Source organism: Nymphaea colorata, chromosome 8, assembly GCF_008831285.2.
Source record: "Nymphaea colorata isolate Beijing-Zhang1983 chromosome 8, ASM883128v2, whole genome shotgun sequence".
Taxonomy (NCBI): domain Eukaryota; kingdom Viridiplantae; phylum Streptophyta; class Magnoliopsida; order Nymphaeales; family Nymphaeaceae; genus Nymphaea; species Nymphaea colorata.
In genome coordinates, this window is record NC_045145.1 from 20438882 (window position 1) to 20463510 (window position 24629).

Genomic DNA, 24629 nt, shown 5'->3' on the forward strand with positions numbered 1-24629 from the left:
GATGTAAGTGTCCTACATTCCTATCTTGCAATCTAGAGTGATTAGCAGAGTGGCCATCTTATCAGTTATTGATGCGAAGCGCCTGGCTTTCGCCTCGTCACATTCAACTGCCTACTTCATCCAAGTGCACTTAAATGCCTTCATGTAGTACTAAAAGATGAGGTTTTTTTACCTGACTGCTGATCTGCTTCTGTTAAACAAATCAAACTGACCATTACACGGCCAAGTATATGTTTACTACAAAAATTCTGCATCTAGAGCCTTGCTTCTGTTCATTATGTTTTCTTGGAGCGATTTGTCACATTATATTAACAACTCTTGACATTATCACCTTGTTTAGTCGAAACCGTCTGTTTCTGGTAACAAGTGTGCTTCATCATTTCTAAACAACTCGTGCATGAGCTGCGTTGGCATCTCGGATGAGGTGGACCTCGCTTGGCCAGGCAAACCCTTAAATTCTATTACTTTCTTAACAACTTTTCAGGTTTTACTGTCGTTTACCTGGTTGCAGATTTAAATGTCTCCATCTCTCTCCGTCTCTCATCAAGCCATTGCAATCTAACTTCCGTCTCAGATGGGGTACTTCGAAATTTTGCCTCTGATTTGAAAATTTTATATCTTAGATTTGAAATCGCCTTGGATATAAGATATGAGGGAACCAAACACGCCCTCAGTTCTCGTTTGCTGGAAGCTTGTTTCATTTGGATTAAATCACTTGTTTTCCAAATAAGCTATTTTTAACTTTCATGTCTATTCTTTTCGTTTTCTCACTGTTCTATCGTCACTTTTCTCAATGCATTTTGTTCTTTCGTATCAGTACGTAAATGGTTATAAACGTACAACTAAATTTTCATTTACTTTTATCCTTCCTTTTACTTGTTGTCATGTTCTATAGCTAATTTATTTTTTTTGGGCTACTGCTCACAAATTTTTGCCTTCATGACTGTTCTACATGCATATCTAGGCTGCCACCTCCTAGCAATTTTTATGGTCTGGTTTCCCCGCATCTGCTTCCTACATCCATTTCATATTTTGGTAACTACACACAATTTTAATACTCGAAATTGTTTAGTTCATGCATAAAGCACCTATTTGAGGGAGACTTCACATCAGTTGGCTGCTAGATGTTGCTGCATGGCTAAAAAATCAAAATCTGTCTCTAAACTCATCACAAATTATTGCATTAAAGCTATAAACTGTCACTAGTGCATCTATAGCTAAATACTCAAGTTTTTTAGTTTCTTAGCCATCCGGCAGCCGGACATGATTTTGTTCCGTATGTCGCAAGCATGACATCCTATAAAACACATTATATATGTAAGGTTTGCATCAAATTGTAAGGTCGGTCGTATCAGAAATGTATGTTCATTTGGTATGAAATGTTAGGCTTTGACAGGTGATATCAAATTAAATTCAAATGCAAATCTCCATGAAGCCCCACACAAGTCCACTCCAACAAGATGAAACAAATCATTGGGTAAAAGCCTGTTCCATTTCCCTTGCCTTCCCCTTTTTTAACTTTTCCAATCAAAAATTTAATATAAAAGTGCGAAAGTCGCCGGGGTGACGTGGTGTAGAGTGTAGGCCGACACAAATCATCGTTCGAATCCGTGCAGGAAAAAGGTCATGCTCCGGATATCCATATCCGAATCAGACTTATCCAGATTTGAGCCAGACCCGAACTTGGCTTCTGACTGAACCGATCCAAAAGTCCGCCTGAGGCCCTTTTTCGTCCTTCCTTCTGGTCGTAGGTACATTTGGGTAATTTAAGTTCGAGCAATCACTGTCCCAAGTCCGAAATTGCCCTCCCGTATTTTCTCCCTTCTTCGATCGGCCTTTGTCCTTTTGCGTTCCCGTAGTTTTTTAAAGATTTCGGGGTATTTAATTCGAAGGGGTAACGTGGGCAGTCCACCGTTCCACCGGTCCGAGCGGGACCCGCGCGTCACGTGACTCCTTTAAAACGCGAATTGACTGGAAGCAACGTGACCACGTGATCGCCAGACAGAGCCGGTCGTCCGGTACCGGATAAAGGTCGAAGACGACGTCACCTAACCGGATGGCTACCGATAGAACCGGTCGCGAGAGTGCCCCCCCATGTCGATCGATAAGGTATTATTGGATCCGGTGTATACGTCCAGATCCAGATAGGGTTCCGGGTTTGGGGCTGTCCGGTCAGGATCTGTTCGGATTTGAGTTGGGGATCATATTGGATCAAATCCGAATATGGTCATACCATATTGGATATTGTTGTCTAATTTCTGGTCAAAAGGAAGAACCCGGCATCCTTCTTCGCTTTACTGCACATGGGCACCGGGAACACAAGATCAGAGCCTACCGGCCTTTTATTTTTTTTAATTCAATTTTAAACACTTTAAACTATTTTTTAAATAAAACTTGATATAAACGATGCTTGTTGGGCTGATTTATTATGTTGGAGAATGTTTTCCTTGGGAAACATTTTCCATGCTCACGGCAAACGCATGCCCAAGAAAACGAATACCTTCGTGTAGGAGGGAGGCTGCGGTAGCGTCCAATGGAGGCTCCAGCTGTCATCGCGAGTTCGATCCTTAGGGCTGACGTCATATCTGACGTCCTCTCTGACCGCTCGATCCCTTCTCCTGTGGCTGTAATTAAACCCCAGGTCAAGGACGCAGGGGCAGAAACGGACATCACTAAAATGCGGGATTTGAAAAAGAAAAATTTTAAGAAAAGCACATTAATTAAGTCGCACCTTCGAGATGACTGCTCGCCCTAAATGACCGTGTTACCCCTTCAAAGTCATGGTACCCGATCGAGATCCGGATCCGCTTCTCATTATCCCCAAATCCAAGGTTTAGGTCCGAGGGAGTTGGATCTTTAAGCCCTGGAAAAATACCAAAAGAAAGCACTTTTTTAAAATCGTGACAAGGAAGAATCTTTGGTTCTTTTTTTCAGGTCGGATCGCATTATGAGTCTGAAAGCTTATAACTTGCAAAAATGAAAAAAAAAAATCAGAAAAAGGTACTATTCTGAAAATCAAAATAATTCCGTTGATACAAATTAAAAAGTCAGAAGGGCCAGGGGTGCATGGCTTGCCATGTGATGCTTCTTACATCTTTGGTGTCTTCACAGGGTTTTCTTCTTGTGAGACGGACACATGTAGAGCCGACTGTCATTTGGACCAACGTGGTTTAACTGTCCACCATGCAGCGGTTTCTCGATTATTTAAACAAAAAAAAAAAAAGTGCATAGCAATATTTTATAGACAACGATAGAAATATTTAAATAACCAAGAAATGGCTTGCTCTTTGTGGTTCATTCAAGCATTCCTAATGTTCATTCAACTGTTATGTCTTATTGTTTAATGTAACTATATGAAGGGGCACATTGTGCTATCAATCTTTGAAGCTTATGCAAAAAGTAGGTTGGTAGAAGTAACCGATATGCTTGATGGTTTCTGATTTCAGACACTTAATATTAAATCCACGTTTTATAAGCCTATGTAGTCATATAGTATACATTTCAACTTAAGGGTCGCACATACTATCATTTTCAGTCTAGAAAAATAACACTCAAAGAACAGTGGCGCAACCACATATAGGCTAGTGTAGGCAACTACTTACACCAACTTCTCATTTTTCTTTCTTTTTTATACTAAGATTATTTAATATTTACTTTGTTATACATTTAGGTGCCCCTCCAAGTATAAAAAACCTGTGAATCGGTGCCCTTTCAAAAAAAAATTCTGACTCTACCATTGGCAAATAATTGAAGTGATGATGTATAGTCAATGTGCTGAAAGGTAGAAATAAGGCAAAAGATATAAAGAGGTTTATTTTAACAGCTTTGTACAATCCCAAAACTAGCTTCTAATTGTTTAGGTAGCTTTTGGATGACACACTTATACTGGTTTTATGAAAACTATTTTCCGAAAAATGGGTTTTCAAATACTTTAGAACTGGTTTGTATGTTTAAGCACTAAGAACAAAACACTTTTTTCCTTAGTGGGGACCCTTTTGAAAAACGGGTTTTGTCAAAAATAAGTTTTGGCAAAACTTTTTTTTTTTATCATCCAAATGGGCCTGAAATAGTGTTTTGGAAGGAAAACATTTTTCTACTTCCAATAATTGGTGTTGGGGTGTTCTTTTAAAGTTGTAATGATTTGTGTATAGGCACAGGCGGGGTCTGTCATATGCTTATGGAACAAACTAGTCAAAAGTTGCATTGTAATATATATATATATATATATGCCTTAGCTGAACTAAAATCTTCTATTTGAATCAAATTAGTCAGTGGCAAAAGTATTTGATCCATAACCCAATATAAGGCTGCCATTTTTCCGACACCATGCATCATTTCAAATATTTTTGGAATTTTTCTTATTTATACAATGTTTTTGCACAGTTTTGTACTTTTTTTTTAGTGACCGGATTGGCTAATTCATGTGGTCAGCAGCCTTATTGATTTGATTTAATGTGTTATTTTTTCACCTTGATTTGCTCAACGCAATTTTATCTCGTAGTTGATATCGTCAGTCTTTGGGTTCCATAATACAAATTACCCGAATAGTTGTTTTGGATCCGATCCAACTGGAGCATTTAGAATCAACGGTTGAGAGCAAGACGAGGCACCAACTACGACCGCTGGCCGTTCATCGCTTTTCGGGCTAATGGCAAGCCCAGACCCGACCCGCAGTCGCTGACTTCGGACCCCGGAGGTGCGAATCTTTTGATACCATAGGGAGAATAACGACATTCTTGGAAAAGACAGGGGCCCGAAGAGGAATTCTTTGCTCTCGATATCGGGGACGCCTTTCGCAAAACGACAGGTGAGTGCTAAATTTAAAAATATTATAAAAAAAAGAAGTGCCTGTTTAATTTTCGATGTGCAAGGTCTGTTAAGCCCCCAAGATCCACAGTTATTCCGGTCGTGTCCTGGTTGCGGACGTGGTTTCCCTTTCCCGTGACAGCCGTCCTCCGCTTTTGAATTCAAAAAGCGGGCCACCCTAAAAACTGAAATCACGCAAGACATCGTGGAGGCCATATCCGAGATGAAGAGTCAATTACGAAAATAGCCCTTACCAACTGCCGCTTGGACATCCTTAAAGACAAAGAGAAGTAGAAATAACTGACTATATATACACATATATATTATTTAAAATGTTTTCCAAATTAAATATAAAGAAAGTTGTTCAAACCATATTATTTGAAATATTTTTACTTGTATATATATATATATAAAAGAATCACATATTCCTTCACTTTGGAATAGTGATGGATCACATTCGAAACATGTGTTCCACTAAGGTGTTGGTTACTGGTTCCGACCTTATTGACTTGGCCATATATTGAATCTATTTGTCAGCCTCGAAAACGTTTACCTTCACAAGCGCAAAGCCGAGCAACACAAGAGGCTACAACGAGGCTCGAACTCCTGACTAACCCCTTGCTAGTCAAACGCTTTCAAAGTAAATAAAGAATTTAAAGTATAGATTTTAGGTCTGCTGAGATCCATGAATTACAAATCAGAAACAATCCGCTTCCCAAAAGTCAATTAATTGTAAAGTGTGTATCACTTGGCTAAGTCATAAGAGTCAGCTGAACAAATAACAAGCGCCTAACTTTTGAGAAAAATTCTGAAAGAGTCCTTGTCCGCCGGAAACATGTTCATATGAAATGACAAAAGTTCCTTCCCCACAACGAACCACTCAAACACTTTTATGATCGTTAATAAAGATATTTATGGCACTTTATATCAAAATTTATTGTTCTTCTCTTTAGGCCGCTCGGTATATCAAAATTTATCGTAAAAGTTCAGTGTTAGTAATTTGTTATTTGCTCAAAATTAGCCTCCTTCAAATCCTTTTTATTTTTTCCCCTTCTATTGTTTCATAGATCCAAATTATGGCGCCGCAGATGTAAAGAACCGAACCCACTTTTCTTATAGTTGGTTGTTAAACTCTGCTATGGAAGGTCCTTTTAAAAAAAGTGGAGTCCTGGAAGGGTTGTCATAACGATACGATTGGGGCGAGGTCGGTTGAGGGCACTAACTTTTTTGTGCAGCAATCGACATGCAAGTTGAAGCAGCTGGTGTGACGCCACCCCGAAACACCTCAGGACATACCCTGAGGGAGTAAGTGATTGGGTGGAAAGTTCGGCTATGTCTTCCGAACAGTTATACTCAACCAAGGCGTTAAAAAATATAGAATCTTTCCTCTTTGTTTTAACCCTACTCTATTTTCAGGTTCATGTGAAAAGTAAAAGTTTGAAACTTCTGACCATAAAGTTGGTGCATTATTTTGCCACTTGAAAAGCAAGTCCCATGGAGGAGCGATATAATTTTTTTGGGCCGACATGATGCCCCACAAATGAATCCTCCAACTTAATCATTGGTTTTGGACAATGGCCTCTCCGCTGGCTGTAGAGTGCAGAGAGGCTGGCCCAAGTGAGACAACAATGGCTTCCAGGCAATGGGGGTTGTAGGGCCTAACTATGGCGACTGAAAATGACAGGGATTATAAAAGGAAACCATTATATTTATACCAGCATTCCACTCCAAATCTTTTGGTGATCTTCTGGTGGCTATGCAGCAATTCAAGTCAATAGTCATCGTTTTCTTAAGTCGCATGCTTACTTACCATCCTCCTTTTCCAATCTATAGTGTTCAAAAGTGAATCGAGCCGGTGGCTAGTTGTTGGTTTAAGTAGCATGCCTGTAGGCGTTTACAATGATCCGAGCCAACTCAAGCTTGACTCAAACATACTAGGTGAACCTCGATTGCAGCGCTGGAGCTTAGCTGAAAAGTCAGGTTTATAAACGAGTCGAGTTTGAGTTACATGAAGAAATTGACTCAAATGGAAAGTTGGTAACATCAAATTTAATAAAAAAATAAATGCGAAGGATGTCAAGACTTTTTTCTTTCAGCACGTAACGCTTTCGTAATAAAAGTAAATTTTTTAAGAGAGAGAGAGAGAGATTGTCCATGGAGAGTTGAGAGTAACTTAATTAATTGAAGATCGGATCGGGGGTGAAGGGGAAGGCCCGAGTACCGGATCTTAAATTTGTTGGATCTCAATTCTGGCCAATTCCATCAAACGCCTAGTTGTGTGTTCTCAATGGGAACTATAAGTGGACTATGGTTTTCTATAATTAGATGTGTTCTTATCTAAACTGATAAAAAAAATCCAAGCGTTTGGTAACCGAGATTGACTGAGCATTTCCAGTTTTGCTTAATTTACAGTTTACTGCCTTCTTTTTTTTTGTTTTGTTTTTATTTTCTTTTACGGTTTTGCAAAAAATGGAAAAAAGGCATAAAATTTTTAAATTTGCATGAGAAACGACATGACTTTGGTTGCCCTCTATGGTGCATATTTGGAGATCTTATGTCCACGAAGAAAGTGCTTTGATTCATTTTCATTAATATTAAATCATTTTGGAGTCGTTTGACATTAAAAACAATATGTGGAATCTGTTCATAAATTTATGATGAATTCACATGACCCTCAAATTTAGCCACTTGAACGTACCGTAAATTCGAAGCATATTTATGTGTTCCTGATGCCAAACGACTCATTTTATCTCTTATATCATAACTCAATCTGCCACGTTCTTTTTTTTCTCGTTATGAAAGGAAGATTTGAAAGAGTTCGGGCCACCAACTCCCACAGCATATCTCTTATATATATTGTGTCAGGATTTTTACTACACTACAATGAGTTTTATATTTATATACATATATATTTGCAGTTCCTATTCATCTTTGCCTTTAGATTAGATCTTGAAAAGGAGCGGAAGAAGGAGAGTTTTTTTGTTTTTTGAAGAAGCTGTAAGTATAATGTATATGGATACCAGCAGTGTCTCTAGAAATAAATAAAAAGATTTCGCGGGAAACTGAATTTCGGGACGTGGAATCGATGCTTTTCCGGTGGACGAGGGTGGCGAAAAAACAAAGGGGGGATGGGTTGAGGCATATCAGGCATTTCCGAAAAAGGCGCAAGCAATTTCGAGAAAGCGCGTTGGGGACGCCGTCAGCAACGCCGTTTCTCTACGTAACGCCGTAAACCCTAGAGAGAGAAATGACAGAAGAAAATTTTGAGAGAGAGAGAGAGTTCAAAAGCGAAGGCTGCTCTTCAAAAACCAAAAAAAAAAAAGCCGCAGCTTCGTCGTCGTCGTCGTCCTCCTCTCTCTCTCTCTCTCTCTCTCTCTTTTCCGCCATTGGCAATTCTTTCTGGTCCTCAAATTTCCTATCTTCTCGTCCTTCCTTTATCAAGCTTGTAGGTCGAAGGATTGCGTATCTCTCTCCTCCTTCTTCCTTGTTGCTGCCACAGGGTTCTGAGCGCCCTGTTACTCATCTCATTCGTCTTCTTCAATAGGCTCTTTTCTGTTGCGGGCGATTCTAGGGTTAAAGGTCTCTCCTTTCTCGCCTTCTTGAAGATTTTCTGCAATCATTTCCCGGTTTCGCGGACCGGACCCTTCGGCAAATTACGAGGGCGGCCTTCAGTGGACGGAAACCGGTCGCCGGGTGCTTTCGTGAAGGGGAGAACCAATAGGTGGATCACCGTTCTCTGTTCTGGTTCAACCGCCCAACCGGAGGGAGAAGAGGTGGTCGTCGTTGATCTACCTTTGGGGCGGGAAGCGGGGCTTTTTGAGGGTGGTTCTCCGTGATTGGGTCCCGATACTATCTGGGTTCTGCCTAATCGACTGCTGCCGCCGAGCGCTCGGTTGAACTTTTTGTTTTTCGTTGTTTCTTCCCTGTGATTCGGCTGTGTGTTTTTTGGTGATTTGTCTGCGGGCGAGCTTCATTTAGCTGGGATTCGGGCTTGAAGATCCGGGATTTTCCTGTGAAGCTTTTGCCGCGGGCGGACTATTAGGTTTTGGGAGGCCTAAATCGCCGCTTGCGCCGGAGAGTTGGGCGGAAGTTGTGCCCTTTTCTTCCTTTCTCTCGTGCTCTGTGTTGAGGCCTCAATCCTCTGCTGCTGAGCGTCTCTTTGACCCACATCAGTGTTTGGAGGTCGGTTGGTTTCGCCTTCGCCGCTTGTGATTCTTCGACTTGTCCTGTTGCTCGTTTTGTGACACCGGGGAGGTTGCGGGGTTCATGCGATGGCGAAGGTGTTCGTGGATTGGGAGGAAATCTTCGTCTCTAACGACAAAGGAAGCCGGGTCGTTCATTACTACCTGAAGGACTCGCATGGGAACTCCGATCTGGCCGTCGTCGGGCGAGAGAAGAGCTTGAGGCACATGGTCTATACCGTGCCGAGCCAGTTCCTTCGCCTAGCCGACGTCCATGGGTTCCAGCCATCGTCGTCGCTCAAATGGAGGTCGAAGCGAGAGGTCGTGGACTGGCTTTCCTCTCTCATCGCAGGTGCATATAGATCTGAGACTTCTGATTCTTTTTCCCTTGAAAGACCGCTTTGTTTTCCTCTAATCGACATCCTTCAAGCGTGACTTCTATACTTGGTTTGAGGGTTTTTTTTCTTGTTCCTCCGTTGCACAGAGTTCATTCCGTAGTTGGCTTTTATAGGGTCCCTTTGTTCCGAGCTTTGGTAGGTATTCATTTTTACATCAGAATGTGGGATGTGTTGCAGATTTCATTCGGCAGGTGAGAAAATGAGGATGCTTTTAGTAGGTTGCCGTAGGAAATGCGCCAGAGGAAGGCTTCATCTTCGTTTTCCTTTTTCCTGTTAAAAATAAACGAAGGACCACTGCTCGGCCTTTTCGTTTGTGCGTGGTTTTTTCTCTTTACGTTACTTCGCTGCAAGGTTGTAAAAATGGAGAAGGGGATCATTTTGTTTCAGTCTAACGGGAGGATTATGTAGCTGTTCCTTGATATTATCCCCATCGATTGATGTTGGGAAAGGAATTCTAAAATCAGTATCATGTCACCTGTCATCTACGGGATTTAATCGAGGCGATTGTTGTTCTTATCCGCTGAGCATCTGGTTTCTCAAGCAGCCCTAGTGGATCAAACCTTTGCAAACCCTGGAAGGACTTATATGTTCACGAATAAAATTCATGCTTCTCCCTTCTTTTTGGGAGAACGAAATTAAGTTTTTTCTGTTTCTTGTCATTTTGTTGAGTCAATCACCATGTTATGGCGGTCCATTACTTGCTCTTTAAGATACGTTTTGTTGGTGAGAATGTTAGTTGGTATATGTGATGCTAGGTGGAAGGGTTTAATCAGTTTTGCTGATGTTGCATAGTTTTTCATTTCTGGCCAGCTGTTGTTAGAATAGCTCGGTCTGATAAATACTTCTCTTTGTAGGGGTTTGGATTATGTACCTACAATTTCTTATTTTATTACTTTGTTTTTGTTTATTCTAAATTTTACTTCAAATTTTTTCTTGAAAATTTGTTTGTTTGTTCCGGTGCATTTTTTTATCTCTTAACTATCCTCCAAGTTACCTTCCTCTATATCAGCGAATCCTTGACCCTGTGTCCTTTTTAACCTCTGTAATCTGTGAGACTTATAAGCTATATATGGAGGATTGAACATGTGGAACCAGGTAAAATTTTAGATCTTTCGGTTATGTTAGATCTTCCATTCTATTTCCCCTCTTTATCTTATCGGAGTTCATTACCGATTGTTGGAAATCTTTGTATTCCTTTTCCTGATGTTTGCTGTAATCTCTTGTCCTTTCTCTGGCTTTACGTGCTTCCTTCTCCCGGAATCTTCTATGCTGTATCTTAAAGTTCTTTATGAGCTTCTCGTTTTGTGCCCTTCTCCACCATGCTTTGCTTATAAAACTAGATGCGTGTTTCTGCATGTTCGTGAACTCCAGAAATTGCACCGATCAGGGGAATGGTGTTCTTGATCCTGCCTGTATTCTACGATTTACTTCAAAATTTCCTTTTGAGAAACAGGTTCTCTTGATTTCTTCGAAATTTTGGTTTCATTTTTTGTGGACATAACCTCGAGTCATGTTATATGGCTATTCCATCTGCAGAACGCTTTTTACGGCGCTGTGTTATTTTCTGTGCAATCTGTTTCTTTGTCTCGGATGTGGGCCATCACTATAGTTGGGGGCTTGCGGTTAACAAATTTCCAAGGGTCCACTTACTTAGGTAGGTGCGTCAGTCTCTGGTGGGAGATTTTGCCTCTGCCTGCGTCTGTTGTTCAAGTTATCAAGTTAGGACTGCGTACTGTTTTATGACCATCAGTCAGTCGCTCGGAGGTTGTTGTGTGTTTGTGGTGCGAGCGCGTGATTCTTCACTCACGTCCTTTTGAATTTGACTTGGACGGGCTTGATTTTCTGTGCTTGTGTTTTTGCGCGTTTCACTGTGAGCGGTATAACATTCACAATCTACTGTGGGTAATTCGGGTTTTCCTCATTCGTCCATTTTATTTGATATTGGTTATCTTGCATCATCTTTTTTTGCTCGTTTCTTTATTTTCAATTCATGCCTTTTGAGATGAAATTATGGTTTTCTAAATTTTCTTTTGGTGCTTTTCTAGATTATGCTTCGTATCAAGCCTCCCCGGCGGTTCATTTATCTAGTGACGAAGAAGATCCTTTGGAAGATCCTCTCGTTTGGAAGGTGAGAATAAAACTGCATGACCTTGATCTCTTTTTATTTTGCAAATAGTTTTGGGGTTCCAATTGTCATCTTTCTGAGTTGTTTTCCTTGTTTTAATTCTTCTCAGGGTCTTTCTTCAAAAAAATCCAGGTTTCACTCGAAAGAGTTTACGTGGTTAGGTTCATCTTGGAAGTGCAGGAAAAGGCGTAAGCATTACCGTGCTTTCAACCGTAATGGGATTAAGATAACGGTAAGTTATCGAATTCTATCGCACTGCTTACTCCCTTTTTGCTTCACCATGAATTCTCGGGCTTCTTTTTCTTGTCCGAGCAGCTATGTTCATTGTACCACTTTGGTCTAATATTTGTGTTTTCTCGTGAATCAGGTCCATGATTTCGTATATGTCATGTCAGAAGAGAATCGGAGGCTTGTAGCCTATTTGGAAGATATGTATGAGGATTCTAGAGGTAACAAGATGGTTGTGGTCCGATGGTTTAACAATGTCGACGAGGTTGGTATCGTTTCGCCGCCTCGATTTAGTGACAGGGAGATCTTCTTTTCCCTTTGTCTTCAAGATCTGAGTGTTGAATGCGTTGATGGACTGGCAACGGTACTCAGCTCTCAGCATTTTGAGAAATACTTGAACGAGGCCAGGGAGACACGATGCGAACCATTCTTGTGCCGCAGGTTGGTCGATGGAGCCGACATCAAGCCTTTTGACATGACCCAGCTTCAGGGTTATTGGAATCAAAAGATCCTCAGGCACATGTACTCATCTCCCGCTAGAAGCTTTTTGAAGCCCCTGTCACCCAGTTACTTTAATCAGGGAGAAGAAGCTACTAACACTAACAAAAGCAAATCTAAAGTGAAGGATGGTATTTCCCTTGAATGGAAAAGTCAAGCTCCTAATTTGAGTCGCAAGGGGAATGGCAGCGTCACAGCTCTGGAGATTGAAGACCTTGGCCGGACTGCCGTCGCCAACAGAACTGAAATGGGTGTTGGTGGTAACGGCGGATCTGCTGCGACGAGAAAAATCACAAACAAGCAGAAGCCTCAGCAGCAGTTCTCTACAGGCTGCCAAATCGAAGTGCTTTCCCAGGATAGCGGTATTAGGGGTTGTTGGTTTAGGGCCGTTATCCTCAAGAGGCATGGAGAGAAGGTGAAGGTTCAGTATCAGGATCTCCTTGATGCGGACGAAACTGGGAAACTTGAGGTGAGCATCCTTTTTCCTCGTAATCTCTACCTTCTACCTTAAAGGCCGTCTTTAGTGGAGCTAGAGACAAGCAGATTCCTTCGAGTCGTCTTTTATCTGACCTCCATTTCTCTTTTGTGTTGGTGCAGGAATGGGTTCTGCTTTCACGGGCAGCAACAGTTAATGACCTTGGCGTCCGAGTTTGTGGCAGGACGACTGTGAGACCCTGTCCCCCGACCAAATGCAGGCTCACCAAGGGTTTCGACGTGGGAACCATAGTGGATGCGCGATGGCACGACGGATGGTGGGAAGGTATTGTGGTTTTCAGGGAAACGGAGGACAAAGTGCACGTCTACTTTCCTGGTATAAATTCGTAATCTGGTTCTTCTGTTCTGTTTAATATTTCCTACATGACATGGCCGTATACTCAACATGTCTCGAACGATGCTGCAGGTGAGCGGAAAACCGAAGTATTTGAAACCAACAGCCTCAGGCACTCGCAAGAATGGTTTTCGAGCAAGTGGAGTTTTCTCAAGGAAAGGCCAGACGTTGCCCGTTCGGTGAACTCCAAGGATGAGGGCCGTGCCCTAGATAAGCCAGAACCTTCCGATCTTCATGAACGGGGTTCAGGTGAGGCGAGGCCGCTCGGCACCCGGCAGCAAGAAACCTCTGCACCATCGGATGACACCAAAATCTTAAAGCCAAGGGTTGGCGTGCTCTCTGAGACTGAGACCAGACGCAGTCCGAGTTCAGAGCCGCCCGTGGCGGTCGATAGGAAGCGCGAGAGAGAAGAAGCATGGCCAGTGAATCTGGAGAAAGACAACCTGCTCGCTGGCTTGAAATGGAACCCTTCAAAGAAGCGGCGCAGAGGGAGCTTGTCTCACAAAACGGGTTCCAGAAGGCACAGCGATGGCAGCAGCAGCAGCAGTAGGGAAGAAGACGATGTCGATGCCTCCTCTCCTGGCACGAGCTTCTTGATCCCGAGCGACATGAAAGTGGACGTAGAGAACTGCAAGTATGGGGGGGCGACGCCTCTTGTCATTGCCAACATGCCACCTCTCTCGAGCTTGGTGATGTCTAGGTGACTTCCCCGCCACCGCCTTCGTCGTCATCGTCAGATGGATGACATGTATCATGCTGTGTACCTATGTGTAATGGCTTACCAACAAGGGGGGCTTCAGGTATTTCAGTAGATAGCCTCTCTTTTTTTTGTGAATGAGTCAAGTGGGTTCGCATGGAAGCTGTTGGCTCTTCCTCTTTTTGTTTTGTATTTTTCTTTATCTAAATCTAGCTAGCTAGCTTTTCTAAGAACTGTGGGACGGGGATTTCCTACTAGCTGTCGCTCACAAGGAGGGTCTGGTCTCCTGTGCCCATTTATTAGCAGAGGAGGAGGGCCACCCCTATCTGTCGGCCTTTTTTTTACGGCTTTAAGTGGTCGGCTAGCATCTATAGGGCATTAATTTGTAATAAAGAGCAGCCCATAGTCGTCACAGCTTGTGACCTAGAATCTGAGAATGTTGGCTTATTTTGGGTTGCATGGTCACTTTGTTCAGCCTGGTCAAGAACCGTGCGCAAGTGCTCAATAGAGGTCGGACTTCTCAGTATCAGGCGATGGACGGTTTTGTCTTTGTGCCGATCGTGGCCGAAATCCTACTTAATATTTACTAAGGCCACTTGACTAAGGGAGTTTAATTTGCAAACGACTCTTTTCTGTCATTCCCAACATAAAGAGTATTCAAACTTCAAAGAGGATTTTGGCCTATATAGGCGATTCAAAGAGGTTTTGGCCTATATCGGCGAAAGATTTGAATAAACTTTCTTGGGGGCCCTCGGGTTTCAATGATAAAGATACTTGGTGGGTGGAGATGGTGACGGAGGCTACCGGCTTTAACCTGCTGCGGCGGAGCAAATGCATACACAAAGCACCCAACAAGCCTCAAGTTTACCAATTAAGAGTCCGATTCGACTGAAACTTGGCACGACCAGAAAAAAGCATTGCCGGGGTTATTGCAGCGGCCGCCGATTGACAATCTGCGCGGTCAAGTCGAATATTGTTTCACTCCTTGCACCTCGTCGATAGGTATGGAGACGGTTGAGAAAAAAAAAGTTCCTACCCCATTTCGTCTCCGGCGTTTCTCTGCTACGTGACCTGATTCATTAGCAGCATCTGTTATTCATGAAATATTCGGTCCTCCCATTTAATCTCCCAACTCCAGACAAGGAAGAAAGGAAAAAGGTCACCACAAAGAGCACTACGAACAGCCAATCAAAGTGGCTTTATTTGGGTTGATGTTTGGTTTGTTTTAGGCCAATTCAAGAGGCAGATCAGGCCTGATCTGTCCAGGCATGGCAGCTGCTGCAAGTCGCAGACATAGTTCACTGCGCTAAATGTGAATCCATATTTTTCCACCTTCAGTACATTGTCGCCGACCCGAGCACTAAATGATTAAGAACTGACTTGCAACATCTTTAGGGTTGAGTTCAGGCTAGTTACCTATATGCTTGGGAGTGGGAATAGGGTTGAACATGAGCCGGAGTCGAGCTCGACTCCTGGATCGTTGAAGCTCGAGTCCTGGATCGCTCAAGCTCGAGTTGAGCTTGACTACTTGAAGACTAGCCCGACTTGATAAACCAAGTCGAAGCTCAAGCACAACTTGTTTAAGCTCCAAAGACTGAGTGACTCACCCCAGCAGCTGGAAGTGGAGTGAAAATTTGTGACACTTTATTCTAATTTTCCTAAACTTGATAGTTCAGTGAACTGGTTATATGGCCGGGCTAAGTGGAGTTCTTGCAACTCAAATTCGACTTGTTTAATAAAAGAGACGAGTATGAGCCAAGCCCACGAGATAAGCCCTCGATATTCATCCTTAGATGGGAATCTGGGTCGCCGCTCCTACCCATTTTTGAATTGTATCCGAGCAGCTGGATCAGATCCAGATAATCAGTTTCGGTGTTGGATAGGTCTCCTAAACACATGAACTACTTTTTGTTTGAATCCAAAGACAGATCTGGAAACAGGTCGTGGTCAGGTTTCACCTCACTTGGATTTGTTTTTCTTCATCAAGGTAAAGTTCTGGCACTTCAATGTATATACATGTCTACATGGATCAACTCGAAGTGCCGGAGCAAAACTTGAGATACAGTTCAAAGATCGGTAAGAGTTTATATATGTATATGCCATATTATCAATTGTATAGGTTGGAAATCTCCTTATGCAAGAATTGAAGCCGATTATGAGGCTAAGGGATATTTATCATATCAGACGTCCAGGTTGGTTCTAGACTATGGGAAAATTTGGATGCCACCCCTCATCATCTAACCAAATGTATGAAAATTTTGTTTTATGAAAACCAAGTTTTTTTAAAGAGTTTTTCGAAACTTAGATTACTTGTTTGGGTGACATCTAAAACCAGGTTTTCTAGGAATAACCTAAGGAATGTCAGGGCTTTCACTCCCTTTTACAAATACAAAATCAGGTTTTGTCAAAATTGAGTTGTCCTCAAACCTAGTTTTGATGACATCCAGATAATCGAAAAACCCGGTTTTGAAGTGTCATCTAAATGCCCCCCTTATATCGTTAGGGTTGGTATTGTATAGTATGTATACACTTAGGTACAGTAATTCGACTTTGGGCCCAAATATTCCTACATGTGTGCTTAAAGAAGGGTATATTGCATTACTCCAAGCATATGTGAGGAAGGACTTGAGAATGATTTCCTTCAAACAAGTTTGCTTTCCTCGATTTTAATACAGAATTCCACCACTATGAAAGTACCATCTAAAAATAAAATGAATTCATTTAAGAAAATAGTAAGAAATGACAGATATTTTTTCAAGCAATTAACAGGGTTTTTGTTGGGGATTAATACTCTAGTTGCACAGTCACTTATGATCTAGCCTCTAGTGGAACATCAGATCGATATCAAACAAGGGTATGGTGGTGAGGGAAAAGGCAAAAAGGATTCGCACTTTTTAGTGGGGGGCAAGAATATGATGGGGTATAAAAAATGAAGCATCTAATGATTTGATTGATGGTTAGAAAAGCATGTGGCAGGCAGTGGCTAAGTGAGAAAAAGGCTTTGGAAGGGCACTCATTCACATATTTTTATATTCAAATAGGGAAATAGTTTCTAGAGGAACATTATGCATATAACATTTAACAAATATTTGAAAATATTAACACCAAAAGAAACATTGAAGGGAGCCCATATGTGGCTCCGCCTCTAGTGGCAGAAGTGGACCCAAGAAGGGCTCTAAAACTCAGGCGACCCAATTCGTCTAAGGGGGTGTTTGATTGGTGGAACACGCCAGGCAGGACGTGTGGAGCATCCATGCTCTGGGAGCTGCATTTGTTCTTTTTGTTCCGGAATTGAAAGTCTTGTTCCTCATGAAAAAACAAGAACCAAATGTCGACTGGTAGGTCGATGGATTGAATTCAAATTGGATGCAACTTTTATTAATGTATGATAGTTTGGAATTGAGTATGAATGAAAATTTTTGAATTTAGTTTCAAATCCGTGTCTACCTTTTATTTTTCTCATTCAAATCTGAATTTAACTTTTAAATAAACAATTGAATCAGAACCACGTTATAAATGTATAAATATTTATCTAAAACCAAATCGGAATCTAATTTGATGTCATTTCTTGAATCTGAATGTGACCCGGTTTCTTATAGTTTGATTGAATATCTTATTCGTATCCATTCCATTGACATTCCTAATTTTCTTGATAGCTTTGAATTAGACTAATGGGGGTAATTTTCATCTCTTCAGCCTATAGAACTTGGGCTGCATCAGCATCAGCGAGGTAATATTTAACTTAAATACTGAGCTCGACCACTTAAAACACACAGACATTACACTACCTGCCTTTTTATAAGCCCTAGCTATACCAACTACATCATTACTTTTAAGCAATGAATGAACTCAATTTTCAATGTCTTAATAATATGCACAAAAAATTTCTCATCTGAGTAGCAAAGGCTACAAAACTTTTTAATGACATAGGAACACAAAAGAATCGTTCGGAATCACTCTGGCCAGTTTGCAAGTGGGTCGGATCTAGACAGGAAACTTGGGTTATTCTTGGCAGTATGAGATGCGGTTCTACTCAATTTTCAACTGGTTGAAGCGCCCCCCTCGTCTGTGTCTCTTCTATTGTTGGGGCTCTGGATCGAAATCGAACAAGCATTGACACATTAGACAAGAAAGAGAGGGGCATCCAATGGCTCCACATTTTAGTGGGGAATAATCCATAGAGTCATGGCATATGAACAGATAACGCATTTAGTGGGTTGGTGGATTATCAGAAAAACATATCTTCTCATCCCTCTCAAACCCAAAGATTGGCCCACTTCTTCATCTCTGAAGAAAAAGAATCCAGGAGCATGGGTTCTGCAACTTTTGCTGGTTCATGGTCTGAATGGAGCCAAAGAAGAAAAGGGGAGTACTGGTTAGAGCTGTCATTGTTTTACAGTTGGGCCATGAAAGCCCAGTCTTTGTCTTGGCGTTAAGCCTTTTCTTATTAATCCCCTTCCTCCCTCTTGGATTTTCCTTCTCTGCTCACCATCACAGTGTGGGGAGGGAAGACATGGCCGTCGATTCCTAATGTGGATTTCTTGGACAAAAAGCAGGCGCAGGCTTCCCCACTTTAGGTTCAAGAATGGAGAAACGGTGCAGCTCCCTTCTTCAAGTCTTGCATCAGTGGAGTCCCTCACTGTGCCACAGGTATCTCAGCCTCTCACTTTCACTGTATGTCTGTGTTATGTGGACAAGGAACATATTGATGTTCTTATCGAATTATAGAAGGCTAAACAATGCAATAAAGCTAGTAATTCTTCAAAATCTTGTTTCAATCTATACGTACTTCGTGTTTATGCTGAAACATTTCCTCAACAATTTTTCTGGAGGGGAAAAGATAACACAAGATTTTAATTTCTTGGTGGGATTCTCCATGGTTGTGAGATTCCTAACTTGGGCATGCGCGATTGTCAATTAAAGTAACTGCAATGCGTTTGGACTCTGGGGAGCAGGAGCAGGTGATCGTTATGACGGCGGATCTGAAGTGCCCGGATGGAAGGCGAAGAGTATCTGAAGTTCTATCAAGAATGGGTGGTAATCCTTCTAGACACGAACATATCTGTCTGTTTTAGTTTCTCTTTCCACATCAAACAATTTGCCAATTTGGACCAGAGAACTGCCACCCTGCTCTTCTTTATTCCATCCGCTTTACATATACATTGCTTCTTAGTTATCATGCACACGCAGATGACATAGGGTCGGTTTTGGTGGACTCGAGGGAAAAGACGGTCATCCTGAGTTGCAGATTCGGCGGCAACGCAAGGAAGAAGAGCGTCAGTAGCTGGTTATATGCACCAGTATGGCATATAACCAGGTCGCGCAGTCTGTAATACTGAAGAACTGTAAAAGTTGGTAGGACCAGTCTTTCGAAGGCTGATGTACAATGAATTAATGGCGTCCCCCATTTCTTGGGCCAGTAAATCCTCAGTTTCCTGTAGTACTTCCTGAATTATCTGTACAGCGGGTTTTCTGTGCTTGTTAAATACAATAAGGAATGTGAATGAGGATCTACTGCCATAGAAGAAAAAAAAAACTCCAAAATTTTCTTGATCATACCTACCAGTCATGGAGGAACTGGTCTGTTCTGCTGGGGGAAGCAGGATCAGTGTCCGGGCTGAGTACCCAGATGAGTAGTCACCAGCATTAATCTCCTCCAGAAACACATTAATTTCAGGAAGCAAATAGAAGACAAGGATCTCTCAAGTGGAACATGCTGCTAAGGTGGTGTAACACTCCAAAAGTTTAGTCATTTTTAACTCTCATCCCAAAGTTGTTATTGGACGAGTTGAGATCTACCATGACAGGTGGTGGAGTTACCAGAGGATTCTACTCCTTAAGCAATACAAACGTGTGCTCGGGAGCTCACTTGCTGAAACTTTTACTCAACTCACTCGTCAACAAGTGGTTGCAGCTATCCTCCAAACCTGTCATAGCCTATCTAATTGTCTATCATAATCATGTGGCCTAAGTAGGCCTCCTTTGCCTCTTTTTTCTCACTATCATGCTTAATTTATGATAATCCATACTTAGTATATGATAATCTATGTTTAATCATGCTTAGACTAGGATTAGATTTACTTTAACTGTCATTAGGATCAATCAGGGTTCATGTATGCCCCTCTATCATCAATCTAAAAAATGAAAGCTTACTTAGGCTTAACATTCACAATTGGGATTCTCTTTTACTTATTTAGATAAGGACTCGTCTCAAATCAGAAAGAGGGAAATTCTGATCTGAAAATGGATGGTTTCATGGCTTAAACATCTGAAGTCAAACTAGATCACAAGAAGCCATCAAATGCCTCCTTGGTGTTTCACAAGGATCAGGAAATTTTCCTATCTGCAAACTCAACTTGGGTAGTGGAACGTGTCTCCACAAAGTCGCAGTCAGTGTAACCAATCTTCATTTCTATTCATTTTTCAACACGAATCAAATCAAACCACCTGCATGGCGAATTTAGAGCTCATGTAAAAGTGGTAATTAATTAGCCTAATGAACGGCAGCAAAAACAATATAATGTGTTTGGATGACACCCTAACAAAAAGTTGTTCTGAAAAAATCAATTTTGTAAATAGTTTTATAATCATTTCCAAAAAATGGTTTGCTCGTTTGGATGATGTCCAAAACACATTTTCACACAAAATGGGCTTTTAAGCATTTTCAGAAAACTGGTTTGTGTGTCTGGATTACATCTAAAACACAATTTTTTGTGAATAACCTAGGGGGATCAGGTTCTTCAATCTTCTAAAACCAGGGTTTTTGAAAACTTAATTTTGTGAAAATCTGGTTTACGATGTTACCCAAACACTACCATAGTCTTCATCTTCCTGTCCACTGCTGGTGTGAGTGGTGCTCTTGTCCCCTTTTAATAAACAGAGAGAGAATCGAACATGACTTGGCTTGCTCCAACGTCCTCGTCTTTTTCTGGAAGAGGAAGGAAGGAGAACCGAAGCGAATGAGATGAGTCTCTTCCGCCTTCGGCAAGAAAACGGATCAGATTCGCACGCTTTGAAAGGGAAAGGCGAAAACGAAACAAAAGAAAAACTCGATTGGTTTTCCATTCGTCTCACGTAATCTCCACAATCTCAAACCACCATGATATTCCAATTCCGATATGGTAAAATGCCTTCCTCCCAATCCATTCTCGTTCTCCGCAGGAAGCAACAGAAATCTCTGAAGCAAAACTCACGAAGTTGGGAACTTCCCTTATATATGCAAAAGGTCGCGCTCGTCCTCACCACCATGAGAAAGCGCAGGTAAAAACATCGCCCGATATATGTCGGAAAAGGCAAGTCCAAAGCAGCAATACTCGCCCTTCTTCCTCGTTACGTTTCATTCCGTCGGTGTTTGAAGGGAACCATTTTCCCCAAAAAAGACGGATACATTGGGAAAATGGAATTTCAAAGCTCACCCCTTTTCCTTAACTTGTCATTCCATTAGTTTGAGTATCGGTTCTCAGTAGTTTATGAGTTCAGTTCATCAATGGGAGAACAGAGGGAACTGAAGAAAGATCACCAAATTGTTTTGTTTATGTTTCACGCAGGCTTACTGCATGCTGATGAGGGTGCCCATTGATTGCAACGGCTGCTACAAGAAGGTCCGGAGGGCTCTCCTCAAGATGCCTGGTTAGGTCCCTTTTCCTTTCTCTCTGTTCTTAGATTCACAGGGCTCCTGAAAGGAGCTTGATTCCGATACTGTTTAGTTCAGATTTTTATGAAGGTGTCTTTTCTTTGGATCATCATCACAATTGTTGAATGATTTGATTTTCAATGAAGCGATCCACAGCCATGTGATCGACAGGAAGCAGGGCAGAATCAAGGTGTGTGGGACGTTCAAGCCACCTGAGGTTGCCATTGGCCTAAGGAAGCGCATAAACCGTCGGATCGAAATTCTTGAAATCCAAGAGGCTGATGTTACCGCCATGTATGCAGCCTGATGTTCCTAGAAGAGGGCATGGCTTCTTCTCGCAAGGACATCTACAATCTAGCTGATCTGCTATCAGTAACAAGACTGCAGTTTCATGGTCAGGGTGTGCCTGAATTCAGAAACTAATCTCTGCTTACCAAACATGGATAAAAAGTATGCTCATTTTTCTCGACTCTTAAGCTGCAAATGTAAATGAACATGTAATTTATTGGTAGACATATTATAAGATTGATTGACCATTGAAGTTTAAGATTCACACACGGCACGCCTCGATTCAAGTGCGCATGTAGTGTTATCAATTTCAGCTTCCAGATTATATATATGTTAATTTAATACCGCATTTTCTTCCTATTTGGAAAAACAATAATTAATGAAACAAAAGAAATGCTTAATATCGGAAGCCTGTATTTTCAGTTTCCGGCTGACAGAATACGGCTAACAGGAGACCGACGTTGACAATACGGGTACATCTTACCCTCATGCTTGTCATGTGAGTAAGGAAATTAATTGGGGCGTTCTAGGGTTTTGTCACTGCCTTGAAGAGACTTAAGAGCCCGCTTTTCCTTTTCACTTTTACCAACAACAAAAAGTAAAAAGTACAAGGATTGAAGATAACCAGTGATGTATTATTACATGCTGAATGAAATGGACTGAGACCAGAACTAGCAATTGGGTTTAGCTTACGTTTTGGTACTTGTGGCCCCAAACCCTAAATTTTGTAGCTTGTTCCATTTTTCTTCCCGTCAAAGTTGGAATATTCTTTTGCCAGGCCTATGACTAGTAAAAACCCTTGGCAGGTAAACAATTTTTGATCTTGTAGTACTTAATTATGCCCTTTATGAGTTACCAACCACGCCCCACCATGCCTCATGACAAGTCATGGTCAGGCTAGGGGTAGAGCCAGGTGGGGTCTCCGTGAAGTCTATGCTCTAGAGACTCTTTCTTTGAAACCTTAGTATAGTGATCAAACTTGAAGAACTTGGGCCCAGTTATATGGGTAGCTCCACAAGATTTGAGTCACTGCTCTATGGTCAATTGAAAATTTATTGACCATATATTTAGTATCTCATGAAAAAAAATTCTGTCTGCCCTTACGTCGGGCCCTCCTACCCACCAGTCAGTACCCCAGTTCAATTCTCTCCCTTTCTTTTTTCTTGAAAATCCTGTCGTTTTAAGGCAGGCATACTCATATTTAACTTCTAGAAATGAAGCAGGTTTCCTTGTCATAATCTAACTCTGATGGAGTTAGAAAGGACACAAATATGTAATTTTGCAGTTAAGAGAGGACATAAACTGTCAAAAATTCTCAAGTGGTTGCCATGGTGGAAGAACTTTCGTCGTAGTTTTTATATTGTTTGTGTTATCAAATTTGACAAACCTGCTTTCCCTTGTCTGTGTTTATCTGTTTCTTCATGGTGGACGTAGGTCCTGCAAGTGAAACTATGCAAATCCTTCAGGTGATTGGTGCAATAAACGAGCAGGTGTTGGTAACGGGTCAGTTTTTGTTTCCAACTTTTAGGACATCAACTTTTTGTAGTGCAAAAGGAGGACATCTATATACAAAAAGAAGCGTAATCTCAATGCATAGAAAGCAAACCTGATACTGATAAGGGAGAAGAACAAGGGTTTCAGCTCCATTGTTATATGATAGGATTAAAAAAACTCCTCCTATTTACCCAATCAAACCACTCAAAAAAGTTTCTCGTCTCTCTCTCCGTGCTTGGATTATATATTTCTTTGCCACTGAAATCAAGTCACAACTGCACCACCCATTTAGGCCTTCTCAATCGACTTTGGAGTTACTTCTCCCTGTTACGGAGTACACCCAGTTTAATTTAAGGCTTGTATCGATAAACTATCTATTTGCACTAGCTGAAAACCATGGCCTTTAGATCTTAATGACAAACTAGCCATAATAGAACCCTCAGGCCTCAACCTTTGAGGCAGTTTACATGATTTACAAGCATGGTTTGACAATACACTACGATCTTTTGCTTCTCTTAATGAGCTCGCTTTTGTACCCAAAATGTTTTTCACTCAATGAAGACTTCACATGGATCTCGAGCCCTTTTTTCTTCAAAGAACTTTACAATTCTGTGAATTCTCCTTCCCGTGAAGTGGGAAAGGATAAAATTGACGGAAAAGAAAGATCATGCAAAGCACACAACGCTTCACGAAATACTTGGGGGAGAGAGTGAGAATCCACAGGATGCCCAACACTCTCTTTTTTACCAAACCATATATGAGCTTCACTTATGGGTTTACATGCTATGCCAAGTTTTACTGAAACAAACTGAGCAGAAGAAGACGATTGACCGACGACATTCGACATGGGCAGTGCTCAAAGAAAGAGTCGCTGCATTGCAATTCTGATGGCCGTCATTGCTGTCGCGGTTTCCTTTAAAGCCTTCATGACCATGGCCGCGCTCTTAATGAAGCTTTTCACCTTCTTTCTCCCTCTCCTGCTCTCGACAGCAGCCGTCCTGGTCATTTTCCGCAACGCACAGGTGCTTCCAGATCTTTGTTTGGCGATCGGCAAGTAATTGTTTTGTTGTAAAAAATTTTAATTAATTTGACGAGTTCCTGTTCAAGATTATCTGGAGTACTACTTTTAAGCTAAAATCTCCTCTCCAATGTTTTGATTTTCCTAAAATGAGTTTGCATTTTGGTAAAGCCATGCAGTCAAAATGAACTTTTTCAATCTTTTCACGACTTTTTGGGTGATAGTATCTAACGTCCTGTGTATTTTTGACGTCCATATAGGTGCCGGGGCACGTTGAAGAACAGTGGCTGGAGGAGGCTGGTGAATTATATAGTATGATACTAGGGCCGCATGATCAGACTGACCCGTTTGGCTTGTCCGAGTACGTACCTTGGGATGATCATGGTTGAAATGTGCTCTCTCTCTCTCTCTCTCTCTCTCTCTCTCTCTCTCTC

At 41.6% G+C, this 24629-nt stretch overlaps 4 protein-coding genes across 9 annotated transcripts; all 4 read left to right on the forward strand.

The window, feature by feature from the left end:
- The first annotated feature begins 8111 nt into the window (after window positions 1-8111).
- LOC116258923 (uncharacterized) lies at window positions 8112-13995 on the forward strand. Of its 2 annotated transcripts, none has more exons than XM_031636403.2 (6): window positions 8112-9339; window positions 11431-11513; window positions 11620-11742; window positions 11878-12705; window positions 12834-13047; window positions 13138-13995. In XM_031636403.2, exons 1-6 carry the CDS (start codon window positions 9078-9080, stop codon window positions 13767-13769), a joined length of 2142 nt encoding a protein of 713 aa, XP_031492263.1. In that variant the 5' UTR covers window positions 8112-9077; the 3' UTR covers window positions 13770-13995. The 2 variants fall into 2 exon arrangements, with proteins under 2 accessions (XP_031492263.1, XP_031492264.1); XM_031636404.2 differs by having other exon boundaries at window positions 9127-9339; window positions 11643-11742.
- A 3995-nt stretch (window positions 13996-17990) lies between these two features.
- LOC116259192 (uncharacterized) lies at window positions 17991-19205 on the forward strand. The gene is made up of 3 exons (XM_031636878.2): window positions 17991-18412; window positions 18718-18799; window positions 18953-19205. Exons 1-3 carry the CDS (start codon window positions 18293-18295, stop codon window positions 19093-19095), a joined length of 345 nt encoding a protein of 114 aa, XP_031492738.1. The 5' UTR covers window positions 17991-18292; the 3' UTR covers window positions 19096-19205.
- Window positions 19206-20015: 810 nt separating this feature from the next.
- LOC116259297 (heavy metal-associated isoprenylated plant protein 29) lies at window positions 20016-22121 on the forward strand. Of its 5 annotated transcripts, none has more exons than XR_007574045.1 (4): window positions 20016-21054; window positions 21310-21391; window positions 21542-21845; window positions 22107-22121. XR_007574045.1 is itself a non-coding variant. In XM_031637036.2 (4 exons), exons 2-4 carry the CDS (start codon window positions 21043-21045, stop codon window positions 21700-21702), a joined length of 255 nt encoding a protein of 84 aa, XP_031492896.1. In that variant the 5' UTR covers window positions 20016-20836; window positions 20924-21042; the 3' UTR covers window positions 21703-21936. The 5 variants fall into 5 exon arrangements, 4 of the variants coding, with proteins under 4 accessions (XP_031492896.1, XP_049934948.1, XP_031492898.1 ...); XM_031637036.2 differs by lacking the exon at window positions 22107-22121 and having other exon boundaries at window positions 20016-20836; window positions 20924-21054; window positions 21542-21936; XM_031637038.2 differs by lacking the exon at window positions 22107-22121 and having other exon boundaries at window positions 20347-20836; window positions 20924-21022; window positions 21542-21936.
- A 1472-nt stretch (window positions 22122-23593) lies between these two features.
- LOC116259468 (uncharacterized) lies at window positions 23594-24629 on the forward strand. The gene is made up of 2 exons (XM_031637300.2): window positions 23594-24199; window positions 24456-24629. Exons 1-2 carry the CDS (start codon window positions 24023-24025, stop codon window positions 24582-24584), a joined length of 306 nt encoding a protein of 101 aa, XP_031493160.1. The 5' UTR covers window positions 23594-24022; the 3' UTR covers window positions 24585-24629.

Coding starts and splice junctions, on each gene's coding strand:
- LOC116259192 (XM_031636878.2), top strand. CDS start 18,293: ATGTGGATTTCTTGGACAAAAAGCAGGCGCAGGCTTCCCCACTTTAGG. Junction 18,413..18,717: donor AGTCCCTCACTGTGCCACAG/GTATCTCAGCCT, acceptor TCTGGGGAGCAG/GAGCAGGTGATCGTTATGAC. Junction 18,800..18,952: donor AGTTCTATCAAGAATGGGTG/GTAATCCTTCTA, acceptor ATGCACACGCAG/ATGACATAGGGTCGGTTTTG.
- LOC116259297 (XM_050078991.1), top strand. Junction 21,392..21,541: donor GGCTCTCCTCAAGATGCCTG/GTTAGGTCCCTT, acceptor TTTTCAATGAAG/CGATCCACAGCCATGTGATC.
- LOC116259468 (XM_031637300.2), top strand. CDS start 24,023: ATGGGCAGTGCTCAAAGAAAGAGTCGCTGCATTGCAATTCTGATGGCC. Junction 24,200..24,455: donor TCATTTTCCGCAACGCACAG/GTGCTTCCAGAT, acceptor ACGTCCATATAG/GTGCCGGGGCACGTTGAAGA.
- LOC116258923 (XM_031636403.2), top strand. CDS start 9,078: ATGGCGAAGGTGTTCGTGGATTGGGAGGAAATCTTCGTCTCTAACGAC. Junction 11,514..11,619: donor AAGATCCTCTCGTTTGGAAG/GTGAGAATAAAA, acceptor AATTCTTCTCAG/GGTCTTTCTTCAAAAAAATC. Junction 12,706..12,833: donor ACGAAACTGGGAAACTTGAG/GTGAGCATCCTT, acceptor GTGTTGGTGCAG/GAATGGGTTCTGCTTTCACG.